We start from the raw sequence: 13,767 nt of genomic DNA on the forward strand, positions 1-13,767 counted from the left end.
CTTTCTATTTGTAGTTTTTAGCAAACATTTTAATTTTGCGATCTGGCCAAGAATGTAAACCCTTGGTTACCTTATCGCCCTCGCGGCTCCTTCTTTCCCCGCCCCATTACGCCCGGAAAAGATCGCCAGAAATGACTTCAAAGATCCACAAACTTCTTCCCATTGATAAAGTGAGGATTTACTACTATTTTTGAGATTTTTCTGGGATTTTGTGGTTCAAGTTGCCTTTCAATAAACTAAGAATCACGGTGATTTAAGGCGCTCTCTGTCTCTCTGTCTCTGTCTCTGTCTCTCTGTCTCTCTGTCTCTCTTTCTCTCTCTCTCTCTGTCTCTCTGTCTCTCTGTCTCTCCTGTCTATTAAATTAATAAATTAGCGCATGAATGAATCTATGCTTCTGATTTCTGTATTTCCTACCTTTAGGGTCCAGAACCACCTCTGGCCCTCTCTCCTTCAGGCACACCCTCCCTTCCTTCTCCTCCCCCCCCCCCCAACACATTTCCTCTTTCTCTCTCCCTCCCATTTGTGAATAGGACCTGTAAAGTGTGTCAGCCGATGTCTACTGACAAACATTTTAAACCTAAAGGTAAAATCTGCCTATAAATCAGTTTGTCAGATACCACGTGAGAAATGTATATGTATAACTTCTGATATTGAAATATTTACTTTTCCTTTAAATAAGGTTAGACGTTGGTGAGCACAGCCATTTGACGACCTAAATAACCATTGATAGGCCTTTCCTTGGTGCCTTTTCTGCTCTGAATAGAGGATGATCAGGTCAGCCAAGTTACTCCCAGGAGAGCCGTTGGGGATGGCAATCTCAGGGGCTCGCTGACTCTCTGCGGGAAGCTACATAAAGAAAAAGCTGCCACCACTGCTGGCTGCCAAAGCGCAACTCTGGCTCCAGAGGGCACTATCCTAACTACGACTGTTTTAAACAGTTCCTAAAAGCATACGTGAACTTTAGATTTCTTGCATCTATTTCCACCTAAGCGCCACTATCAAAAGTAGTACAGCAAAGGGGGTGTTTTGTGATTGGTGCAAGCTCAGGCCTTCATTTGCATGAGCGACTGTACAGTGATTGGTGCAAATACAGTCCTTCATTTGCATGAAAGAATGCAAAGCTTGATACAAGCACTCTCTTGCTTCTCTTTCTTAGTTTCCCACTGTATGAGCAGACACTTTAGATCACTTTTGAAATCACCTGAGAGACAATTTCGGGTATTTTCCACAGTATTTACAATAAAAGGCTTAATTCCAATGTTTTTCCTTCCTGCTTACTTTTAATTTTTATCATTAGAATGACATTAGCTGGTAACAAGTAAAGAAGTTGGTGGCAGCAGTTAGAAGGCAGCTCAGAGTGGGGAGCACAGCAACAGAGACAGCAAAAGCTGCCAAGAGCTCAAGATAGAAACTGCTGTCGGTGTGAGCCTTGGAAGAGGTCCAGGGTGCTGCCAACCCTTAAGGTCTCAGGTTCTCAGATCTTCTGGGCACAAAAGCTGTATCACTAACTGCAGTCAGAGCTGAGGGTCCCAGCTTTTAAAGCACATTCAGTAGCAGCTGATTTCTGTTGCTGTCTGCTACTCCTTGCCACTGGAGACCAAGGACTACAACTGCTAAGTTCTAGAGTCACTGGGGATTAAAGCCCTGAGCAACACACTTCCAACCCACACCTCTTTGGCTTCTAAAGATTAGATCAATAGAGCCCTAGTTCTCAGGGTCTGTAGCTGTAAGTCTTTGTAAGTCCATCCTACAGTGTATTGGGCTCAAGAGTTTGGAATTCCAGTTCAAGAGGAGCCTATTTCCTATTCATGATTTCTAATTAGGGAGAGCAAAAGACCCTAGCCAGTTGATTGTTAATAGTTATAATGTAAAAGAGGTTGGTATTATTTGAATTGTTACAAAAATGAAATATGTGGGCCAGGCTAAACTTATCAAGAAAAGGTTATTGAACTTACTGTCTATAGGCTCAAAGTTCAAGATGGGGGCTGGGGTGGTAGTGGCGCTGGTGGTGACCAATGCATTGCTTTAGTCCCTAGTGAAGTTCTAACAGCTGCTTCACAACAGTAATCCTGCATATAAGAATAGCAAGCAAGTTTATGAGGCAGGCTCACTTTTGTAGCAACTTTTGAGAACTCGTGGGTTTCAAATAGCATCTTGAATCTCTTCCATGGACTTCTCCTGCAATAATTTTAAGGCTTCCCCCACCTCTTGGAACGAAATAAAATAAAAAAATTCACTTTCCTTATGTAATTGAAACAGATCTGGAACTCTGTGCAACACAAGCTGGCCTGAAGCTCTCACTCCTACCTCAGACTCCCAAATGCTAAGAATGCCAGTATGTGACACAATATCTGGCTCTGAGTTCACATCCTGGTGAGTGCAAGCTAGAAAGGTGGACTAGGAGATAAAATAGGGGAGAAAGTTTTATTACAAGTAAGGACAACTCTGGGGATTTTACAAAGCAATGCTTGCATTTTACAAAGCATGCATCTACACATGTTACATAGGGTGAATTCATGTAGGCTGGGCACATTTCTGAGTATGTCCATTGTGATGTTGGCTACTTCCTCCTTATAAGGAATAGAAGTGGCAATTCCTGGTATTTTCCATGCCTTCCAAATTCTAAACACAGTATTTTAGGTTTTGTATTTGTAACTATTAAGCTTCCTGGAGATCACTGTTGTGTGTCAAAATATTTTCTTCTTTCATATTGTGTCTCAATCTTGACTGAAATCTGAGCATTGGTAGCCATGATTACGATGGGATGTTTAATGCTTTTTTTAATTTCTTTACAGTTAATATCATTGTCTGAGAGAGGCACTGTGGTGCTTCCCATAATTTTAGTGTAAAGTTTTGTGTAAAGGGTAGGCATCTGGAGAAATTTGCAGTTTGCATGTTGTCTTGTCCTGTTATTGTATAAAGTTGGAGAAGATATTTTGCTTTTGAGAGTATTAATTACAGTATCTTTAAAATAAAAATTAGAAGGTCGTGTCATTCCATTGAAATTACATAAAACAGTATACAATGGGCCAACTGCCAAGATGTAAGACATTTATTACACTTTTTCACCACACTGGCTTGTGTGGGACCACGTGGCCTAATGGATAAGGCGTCTGACTTCGGATCAGAAGATTGAGGGTTCGAATCCCTTCGTGGTTGAGTCGCTTTTTTCTCAAAGATCCGCAGCACATTCAAGAACTTAATTGTCACCTGTTGGTTTCCAAACAAGATGTTGTCACCAGGGATCCGAACGACTGAAAAGGTGGGAGCTTCAACTTTTGCCACTATCCTGGGTCTACACCCGGGGCATGGAATTGCATGTGATTGAAGGGGATGGGAGCTTGAGCCCGAGGACTTTTCTAGTGGCTTGGGTGGGCCCAGTAATTGGGACCCCGCCCCCTTGCCCGGTTCAGGGGGACCCACCCACTCTTCCGTCGGTCCAGTGTAGATTAAAGTCCTCACGAGCAGACGTACACATATTTGTATATTTTGAGAACGTTGTCATTTTTAGTCGTTTCAATACCGCCCTCTTTCGGAAAGAAACCCGACCACACTTCAGAGGACCTGACAAACGACCCTACTCAGGTGGACGTCGCGGCTACGAGACGCGTCGCCGCCGGCCCCCCCTCCCCTCCCCCCCCCCCCCCCCCGCCTCCTCCTGCCACCCCGCTGGGCGACTTGCCTGTCCTCAACATCCGAGGAATCAGCTTTAAACAGAAAGCAGAAAAAGAAAGTAACAGAAAGCCAGCGAGGATGAGAAGACAGGGGACAGAGAGGAGAGTCCGGCCAGATGCATTAGAATATTTAGATGGAATGGACACAACAATACGATGTACCCAAACAGGTTATACGATCAGTCTCACTCTTGAGCCTAGATGAAGATTATCCTGAAAGGAAAAGGAACTGGATATAATTATGTTTCAAATGAATGAATAATCATTTGGTCTCAAGTTTATATCAAGAATGAAAGCCTAGATTATCATCAGAAAATACAACATCCTAATTAAGCATATTAGGAATTTTTTTAAAAAAGCATGTGATGACCTCAACTGAAAAAAAAATGGAATAAAACAGCATTCAATAATTATCTAATCATCCTATTCTCTGAGCATCCTAGTAATTACAAGACAGTATCTTTAACATGGAAAATAGTATATATTCAGTAAGGTAATTTTAAAAATTAGGATTAATCTTAAAATATGCTTATGTAGTATTGAAAACATTCAGTCTGAGATTGGTAACAAATTAGCAGTGCCAGCCCTCACCACTTCAAGTCAAAACTATCTGGTGTGCCTGACTCATTGCTTTTTGCAGGCAAATTGAGAAAAAAAGAGAAGGATGAAAGGAAGGAAAAAAGGTAAGGTAGTTGGAAAGGAAGAGATACAAGTGGCATTATTCCCAAGTGATACAATTCTACAAAGGTACATTATTGGTTATGCTAGATCTATTATGATGTAAAGGATTTTAAAATCTAATAGATGTATTGGGCTAAAATGAATAAAGAGACAAACAATGTGACACCTGAGAAAATAAAGGACTTTTAAACTCTTATTTATTTTAGATCTCCAGAAACATAATACGTAATCATAACAATAGTGGTATTATCAATAACAATAATAGAAAAAACATTTAAAATGTATACATGGCAGCAGAGGCCACCTAAACGCAATAATATAAAAACCTTCATTTTAATGTAATTATTTGAAAAATTTCTGCGGTCATCTGTCAAGAGATCCATCATTCACATTTGTTGTAGTTCTCATTTCAGGCTTTTCTCGCTGAAGATTTACAGATAAAGTTGAAATGTTTTTGTTAAAATTACTCAATGTGAGCAAAATGGCTCCTCTCACCATTTCACTGGTATAGTCTTTTTATTTTTATTTTTGCCAGTCAGGGGCTTGAACTCAGGGCATTGCCCCTGAGCTTGTTTTTGCTCAAGGCTAGCATTCTACCACTTGGTGCCACAGCCTGACTTCTGGTTTTTAGGTGGTTAATTGGAGGTAAGAGTCTCCTGGAATTTCCTGCCTGGGTTGATTCAAACTGTGAGCCTCAGATCTCATCCTCCTGAGTAGCCATGATTTCAGGTGTGAGCTACCAGCACCTGGCTTCAGTACAGTTCTTTTAATTTTTTTTTTCTCAACAGAATATCTCTTGGCTCTTCTGTGACCCATAACATCTAGAGGGTTTCCAGCTGGGTTGACCTGGTTAAATCCATTGTGACTCAACACCTTTCTGATTTTTTTTTTTTTTTGATCCCTTATTTCTGTCCTGGCATTTTCACTACCGTGACCAAGAGCCATTTCTTTGCCCAAGAAGGAGGCATTCTATAGTGTGTTGGATTCTTGCCAGTGTGTAAGGATTCTGTCTTCTAAGAATGCTCCCACATCAATGAGTTTTTTGTGTGTGATGATACTAAGGCTTGAACTCTGTGCACTGGTCTGTGCACTGTCTCTTAGCTTCTTTTTCTTTCAAAGTTGGTGCTCTAGCATTTGAACCATAAGCTCCACTTCTGGCTTTTTGGTGATTCATTGGACATAGAGTCTCTTAAATTTGTCTGTCTGGGATGCCTTGAACCTCCATCTTCAGATCTCAGCATCCTGAGTAGCTAGAATTTACAGCTAGATCATCTCTGGTGTATGGCTTCACTGAATTCTTCATGTCTAACTTTATGCTCCACTTCTATTATTTAGGGACTCTTAGAATCTAGTTTTATGTGGGTAGGTGATGAAGGAGTGACAGAATCATCTGCATTATTTCAAGCAATAGGACATTTTAACATTTAAGGAGGTATGAGCTTCTTCTCAATGCTTCAGAGATCATGGCTGGGGGCTTGGATGGTTTTATACATCAAAATAGATGTTTCTGTCCTGTGACTTGAGGGTCTATTCTTTTTATCAGTGTCTTCAACTGGAATAGAAACACTGTAGGTTTGGAATGTAACTTTCTTTGGAATTTTTCTATCCACGTGAAAGAAAAATGAGCTTTGTTTTTGACTTGCAGAAATAAGGCTTTCTTTATAAGACCTATGGGAGACAGAGCTTGATGTCTAGCCTTTAAGGGTATCTTCAACTCTTAGTTACTTCTCTCCACAGCATCAATTTCTTTTAGCAATGGCCATCTCATTCTATTCTAATTACCATAACTTCCATGTCTTTCAATAACTGACACATGACAAAGGCTAGTGCATACTGTTAAATCTTCATACCATACCAGTTTAGATTTAGTGGAAGTCTGAATAATCAAGTTGCTACTTTGTGTTTGTGGCTGTTTTGTGCTTCACTTACTTTCATTCCTAACCAGGTAGTGGATAATCCAGCTTCAGAAGTGTAATTTTAGCATCCCTTTCTGAGATCATTGTTGTCCCAACAATTGCTCCCTGGAAAACAGACTCTAAGATGGATTTACTGGGGATTTAGTTCTGTGGTAGAGCACTTATTTAGTAGGTGTGCAGTCCTGAGTTTGAGCCAATTTATTAACTACCCAAGAAAGTACTTACTAGGTCATTACCTTTGGGTTAAAACCTGGGGCACTTAATGAGGTTCCATTGTGAATTTGATAGTTATCTCGGTCAGAGAATAGAATACACAACTAGAAAGGGAAGCAGACTTTATTAAAGGGGGAAGTTGGGATGTAATACAAGCACAAACAGGCACTGGGTACCTCAGGAGATAAAGTTGGCCTGAGGCAATTCCTGAAGACAGGTGAAAATCATTAAGAGACAACTTTCCAAATATCTGGAATGACAAATCATTTTGTCTGGGTAAGTTTGGGTAACCAGGGCATTATATCATCACTGGTAAACTGAGGAAGAGGAGGAGTTAAGATCAGTTCAAAGCTGGGAGTTAGTGGTTCACACCTATAGTCCTAGCTACTCAAGAGGCTGGGATCTGAGGAACAAAACTCAAAGCTAGCCTAGGCAGGAACGTCTGTGATAATCTTATCGCCAATTTAACACCAAAAAAAAGCCAGAAGTGGCACTGTGGCTCAAATGGTAGAGCTCTTGGTTGAAAAAGCTAAGGAACAGAATATACACCTCGAATACTAGTACAAAAAAAAAAGGTAAAAATAAATAAATAAATGACGAGTTCAAGTGTAAGATGGGATTAAAAAACAACAACAAACTCCACAGAGATCTTAGATGCTGCAGAAAACAATTTATTGCAGAAGTAACAGGTTGGTTCTGAAGCAGAAACATTTTGGATTGAAGGGAAAAATCTCATCCTTCAAAAGATAAAAGAAAATCTCATCCAGAAGCCATAACCTGAATACACTAAAGATCAGGTAATAACACAAAGCTTTTTATAAGGCTAAGCAAAGGAAAGGCCCAACTTGAACAACATGGTGATGCCTTCCCCTGGTGTGAATCAATGCCCCCACTTTCTTCCTTATCTCCACAGAGAATGGCAAGTAGTGAAAATGTCCTGGATGAAGATTTGGGAAGGGACAATACATAATTTTTTTAGGGAACAAAATGTTAGGAAGCACAAACTAAATTATATAATTCCATCATTATTTCTACATCTTCAGAGCAGAAAGAGGAGGAGTCAGAATGGCTAAAGAGTTCTTGGAGCTGTGACAGACTGAGCCAATCTCCTGGAAGGGTCGTCTTCTTTGAATAGCTATGAATGATTCAATCTTTTAACAGAGGGATTCTGTTCTTTCATTCTTCATCCACAAATGCTTTCAAGGAGAAATGTCAATGCCATCCAAATAGAAATCTTTCACTTTACCAGGTAGAAACTTCAGCAGTATGGAGGTGACTTAGTCAAATGGAGTCTACTTAGAAAAGTGTATGGTGAGAACATGTTCTCCAGAACAGGAAGCAAGATGGCTTCTGCTCAGAACTCACCCTTCCTGTTTCGTTTTCAGTTGCTTTAGGTACATCAGAATATCTAACCTGACTGTGTTGACGGTGGCACGGTGGAACCAGCGCATGACAGGGACTCCATCGGGTCCCACCAGAAACTTCTCAAAGTTCCAACGAATGTCATGGACTCTTACGGGTTCCCAGGAGATATGCCTGGATAAACTTAGAGTCTCCGAAGGGTGAGGACAGGAGCGCTGGAGGAGAGAGAGAAAAGACAACACCATCATGTCTCTTCTCAGGTGATCCAAGGTATTTTTATCCAGTCCATGCTGGGCATTTTCATTTACTGTGATTCTTAGTAAATGCCATAAATTCTCCTAATTACCACCATAGCAAATATCAAGAATTTGCAGATATTAGAGCCACAGTCTGCTCTCTTGGTTTCTAACCCCAGAGTCTCATCATATAATCATGTTGCCATGTAGCTATGTCAGTTCTCCAGCTTTCATTTTTCTTTTGGGCAAAGTGGTTGATTTGGATTCAAATGTGGTTTCCCAGGCCATTGGCACTTTAATCAATATCTTCTTGTGAGTGGCTAAGAGCTATTAACATTTTATCAAATAAGGTAAAAATTTAGGACAACATCACTTAATATTAGAAAGAGCATTATGAGCTGTGAGTGTAGCTCAAGTGGAAGAGTACTTGCCTAGCAAGCACAAATTCCTGGAGTCAATCCAAAGTAACACAAGTAAACATGTGTGCACGCACGCATGCGCACACACACACATGATAACATTGTAATCTTACAAGGGCAGCCTTATAAGTTAGATATCTTTAGCTTATAAGACCCTCTTTTTTTTCTGGAGGTACTGGGATTTGAACCTGGTCAGGCTTGAGAGGTACTCAACCACCTGAGCCATGCCCCCAGTTCTTTATGAGACCTCTTTTCATACTGCTCTATATACTTCGATTTACTGAGAATATGAAAATGTTATCAGTGGACTGGTAATGGTTCATAGTACAGTATTTAGGAATACTTCACTCTGGTGATCTTTGGGGCTTTTTCAGCTTTGGCATTGTCTATGTCTAAAAGTCAATGTTAAATAAGGTACCTACTTCATTGTGTTATACTTATTAATTTTGAGCTCTCTCTTGTGGATAATCTTATCTGGGATTGTACTACTTTATTAATCTTCATATTCTTCTTGTTTAGCTTGCCTTATACATAGCAGACACATTAAATATTCCCTGAGTAAATGATTGACTGCGTGTCAATGGGAAAGAGAGTGGGCCCAGTAAAAGCTGCTTCTCCACAGAACACCACGGATACTAACAGATTGCATGCGAATCATTACATTGATCTGGAGATTTTTATCCATATAGATAATTCCAACCCCAGGCATGATCCCTTGATCCATTCCCACCGCAAAAGCTGCTAAGAATGTTAGAGAAAAGCGGTATGTGGTGACATATGCCTGTAATCCCAGTACTTGAGAAGCTGAAGATGGAAGGATGGAAGGGCTAGTCAGAACTACAGAGTGAGTTCAAGGCCAGCTTGGGTTTCAAAGTATGACCCTGTCTGCAAAAGCAAACAGACAAGAACATTAAGGAAAAAGAGGGACAGTAAGTCACTCACCTTCAAGAAGGTGAAGACTTTCTGTTCTTTCTCACCATTCACATCCCCTTTCTCAAACAGCTGGAAGTTAGGTATATATCCTCCCCCTGGCCGGATGTACCTGCAACAAGCCAAATGTTCCCAAGGAGGCTACCGACAAGAGGAGGAGTTATAATGCGACACTGGGATTTGAAAGTCACAGAGAGGTCACCCAGGGGCTGAGACAGGAGATGGGAGGGGGAAGGAGAATCAGGAGGCGGGGACTCAGGGCCGCTTCCTGATTCACTTTGTGGTTTTCTGGGCCAGGTACCTCTGTTCTCTGCATTTCTACAGTCTATTCAGATCGCAGCCAAGGATAGAGAGAGAATCTCTGGTCATGATCAGAGACATCATCAGCACACAGGTCATAGTTAAAAGCAACTTGCAGATAACCTTGAGCCTATTCATCTACCCCATAGTCAGAAGGATCCCAAGATGGAAGGACCTCTGCAAACAGGACAAGTGGACAAGGAGCTCCCTACTGGGTTCCAAGCAGGCACTTACCTGAGCCCAGGAAGAATCTCTTTGTTATCCCCTGGTTCTTGCTTTCCAAACTGGTTAGAGGGAAAGCCCAACACAACCAGGCCCAAGGGCTTCAGCTCCTCCTGGAGTGCATTCAGCTCTGCGGTTAGAAAAGAGATAGCATGGCGGCCTGGCCTAAGACCCTTGGTGCAGATAAAGATCCTTGGGGTGGCTCATTTTACAGAGAAGGAAATAGGCCAGGGAGGGAGATAGTTCTAGATCAGAGAGGCTGTGAGTAGCATTGCTGAAGTTAGATACCAGATCTGCAATGCAGTATGCTATAATCACCTAGAGACCCTTCATTAAAAACAGGAATGCCTGGATCCCCATTTTAGGGGGGTTTCTGATTCTATTCCTCTGCAATGGGGACCAGAACACTTTTATTACTCAAAGCTTCAGTGGGTTTTAGACAAAACCAGGTTGAGATATTACTGCTCATCGGTTTCCTTCTCTGATTGGTTAATTGATAGATTGAGTCTTCCTTTCCTAAAGGAAAAGACAATGTCAAGGAGAATGGAACTTCATTCCTATGTAAGTCTGCCTCATTCTGAGCAGAGAGCAGAGGCAGAGAGAACAGGGAAATTTCAAGTGGCACTTTTTGATGCTGTTCATACATCTTCAGGATAATCAAGATGCAGTCTACCCAAACATTCCTGGTGCTATGCCAAAATTCAGTCTCCAATTGCTTTTACCACAGACTGGAAGTGTTCAGTCCTGTCTCTTCAGATGTCTGTCATCACCTTTGTTAACCCTTTTTGCTCTTGCTGATTGTAGCACTTTTCAAGTACTGGTCACTCCACTCCGATCCCAGATTTAGCTGATTCAGTTGGTATCTCCTGTTTGTATGCATGTATGTATGTATGTACGTATGTATGTATGTATGTATGTATGTATGTATGTATGTATGTATGTATGTATGTATTTGCTAGTCCTGGTGTTGATGTCAGAGTCTGAGAGCTGTCTGTGAGCTTTTTACCCTCATGGCTAGTGCTCTACTGCTTGAGTCACAGTTCTACTCCCAAGTTTTTGGTGATTAATTGGAGATGAGTCTCATGGCCTTTTTTGCATGGGCCAGCTTTGAATGATGAGCCTCAGATCTCAGCCTTCCGTGTAACTAGGATTACAGGCATGAGGTATCCATCTTTTTTTTTTAAAAAAAAAAAAAACAACAACAGCAATTGCTTTCTTGTTTTCCTGTTTTTACATGGTTCCTCAGAACCTCTCATGTCTTTCTGCTTGTCTTCAGTACTGCAGACAATCCCTCCCTCTAGGAAAGAGAAATCTTGAGCAACTACTATTCCTGTTTCCTCATCTGTTACATGCTGGGCAGAAATAAAATAAGTTGGTTTTTTTAAAGTCCTATACATGGAAAAAGGAATGTGGTCCAGGAACGATTCATGGTTTTAAAAGAATGAAGGAGTGGACTCAAATGTATTTTATTACTGGGTATGACAGTGCATATCTGTAATCCCAGTACTAGGGAAGCTGAGGCAAGAGGATCATGTGCTCTGGGCCAGTTTGGTTGACAGAGTGAGATCTTGTCTCAAAAACTAAAAGCAAATAAGAACCAAAAGGAAAAGTACAAAGTACCTTAGCTAATTAAAAAAGCAAGACGGAAGTAATAGTTGCTGTATGTTATCAACTGGGAGAGAGCAGAAAAAGAGTTTACATTTTATAAATATTGGTTGCAGAGAGTAGAGGAAGGAAAATGTCTTTTGGGGTTTTTCTTTCATTTCTGCAAAACACACTATAATGAAAAGCCCCAAACAAGTCTTTTTATGTGCCAGTACTGGGGCTTGAACTCAAGTCCTTGACTCTTACTTAGTACTTTTATTTTTTTGGCCAAGGCTACAGCTCTACCACTTGAGCCACACTTTTACTTTTGGCTTTTTGCTGATTAATTAGAGATAGCAATCTCTCAGATTCATCTTCCCAGGTTGGCTTCCAACCTCAGTCCTCAGATCCCAGCTTCCTGAGTAGCTGGGATTACAGCAATCAGCCACCAGTACCTGGCCTTTTGCTGACTTCTGACATGGAAGAATGAAGTCACCTAATCACTAGTATTAGTTTTGGCATGTGATTACAATTAGAACATAAAACCAAGTAAATGTCCCAAAGACGCAGAACTCTGACTTCTTACCAGGATATTGAGCTGTTAGAGCGCAAAAAGTAGCCACATTGACAAAGAGGACATGCTTGCCGGCATACCGCTTGAATTGGATACGCTCGTCCCCATTAAGACTGAAGGCCTCATAGTCATAAATGGTGCCTTTCACATCTTTGTAGCAATCCATCTGGAAGATGTTGTAAAATTATTCTATTATTAGTAACAACCACTGTTGACATTGGTGCGCATTTCTAGTTAATTTCAGAGCAAGGTGGAAATCTTCCCAAAGCTGCCTTTTGTAGAACCTGTTATCTGCATAAGAAGAGTTGCATAACAAGAAAGTATTATTACCCATAACTTTCTGTCCAGGATACAGAGACAATTCACTATGTGAATAAATGCATGATTGCTCCTAACTTCTTGATTTCTTTTTGTCCCTGAGCCATCACATTCATTATGATCCTACCTTGAACTGCCCTCTTCTATTGTCACAGGCACACGTTGTATCAAAACAATTGAGTTTATGAAGTAGGACTAGAACTGATGCTATACCACAAGACATGTGACTCCAAATTCGCTTGTTTCAGGCTTCTGATTATTTGTTCCCATGGCTTTTATGGCTCCTCTGATATCTCTATGACTTTAACCCTACAACTTCCACATTTGCTTTTTTTCTTTCCATCAAGAAACCCCTCCTTCATGCATGATCATTTGTATCTGAGATGCCTTGGCTCTGCCTCTCCTCCAAACTCTGATACCCAGCTGGTATAGCTGGGGAGTAGGTATCTAGGTGGCTTCCATTTGGAGCAGAGAAAGGATCTCATTGCAAAGGAGATCCTTTCTTCTTTACCTATATTCATGGGTCAACCATTTATAGGCATGAAAAAGATTAAAAAGAGAGGAGAGGTTTATGAAACCCAAAGGAGGAAGAAAACAGATACGAATCTTGCAAGAAGGACTGCAGGCCTGTATTTAGATAGAGCAGGACAGAAGAGAAACTCTATTGCAACTTGCAACACCCGTCTCTCTGCAGCTTACTCACCTTCATCTTCTCTGGCTTGGAATTTGTCAAGCCAGAGAACCCAGCTAGAAGAAGAAGGAAAAGATAGGAGACTCTAAACTGTGCCTTCATAACCAGTGCTGTAGATCACTAGGCTGAGGCCTGAGTTCTTTGTGTATCTCCAGTGTCTTTTGATCCCTTGGCAGAGACTAACCCAAGCCCATGCAGGCCAATGACTGGGCAGCAAGGATTCCTGATGTGTGACAATCAGAAAACTCAAGTCATATATTCACCTACGCACACCCCCAGGCACACTCAGTGCTCACCGGTACCATGAGAATCTGGAGCTACTATAAATTCTGCCAGGTCTTTGGGGCCTGTTGTCTGCCTTTCCTGAGTGGATGGGACTATCTAGATGTAGACGCAGTCTCCTGGACTTCCCTGCAAAAGACACCACGTAGCATTCTGAATACGATTTCTAAGGCTAAGGATGGAGCCGAGTAGCAGAGTATTTGCTTAGCATGCCTAAGACCCCAAATTTGATGTGCAAAACAGAATGAAAAAACAACAAAACAGAAAATACAAGTATTGTACTTAGTATCTTATTTTATTTTCTTGGTTGTGGGTCTTGAACTCAAGGGCCTGGGTGCTGTTCCTGAGCTCTTTTGCTCAAGGC

General features: G+C 41.2%; 1 protein-coding gene and 1 non-coding gene across 2 annotated transcripts; one reads left to right on the top strand and one right to left on the bottom strand.

Moving 5' to 3' along the window:
• The first annotated feature begins 3,087 nt into the window (after window positions 1-3,087).
• Trnar-ucg lies at window positions 3,088-3,160 on the top strand. Its single transcript has one exon. It is a non-coding gene; the product is annotated as a tRNA-Arg (tRNA).
• Window positions 3,161-9,482: 6,322 nt separating this feature from the next.
• On the bottom strand, window positions 9,483-13,223 carry LOC125352927 (epididymal secretory glutathione peroxidase-like). The gene is made up of 3 exons (XM_048348321.1): window positions 13,134-13,223; window positions 12,125-12,278; window positions 9,483-9,544 (listed from the first exon to the last, which is right to left on the bottom strand). Exons 1-3 carry the CDS (start codon window positions 13,221-13,223, stop codon window positions 9,483-9,485), a joined length of 306 nt encoding a protein of 101 aa, XP_048204278.1.
• Between the last annotated feature and the right edge of the window lie 544 nt (window positions 13,224-13,767).

This window comes from Perognathus longimembris, chromosome 6 (assembly GCF_023159225.1).
Source record: "Perognathus longimembris pacificus isolate PPM17 chromosome 6, ASM2315922v1, whole genome shotgun sequence".
NCBI classification, from domain to species: domain Eukaryota; kingdom Metazoa; phylum Chordata; class Mammalia; order Rodentia; family Heteromyidae; genus Perognathus; species Perognathus longimembris.

Coding starts and splice junctions, on each gene's coding strand:
- LOC125352927 (XM_048348321.1), bottom strand. CDS start 13,223: ATGAAGGCACAGTTTAGAGTCTCCTATCTTTTCCTTCTTCTTCTAGCT. Junction 12,279..13,133: donor CCAAGCCAGAGAAGATGAAG/GTGAGTAAGCTG, acceptor AACATCTTCCAG/ATGGATTGCTACAAAGATGT. Junction 9,545..12,124: donor TCTAACAGCTCAATATCCTG/GTAAGAAGTCAG, acceptor GGCTTGTTGCAG/GTACATCCGGCCAGGGGGAG.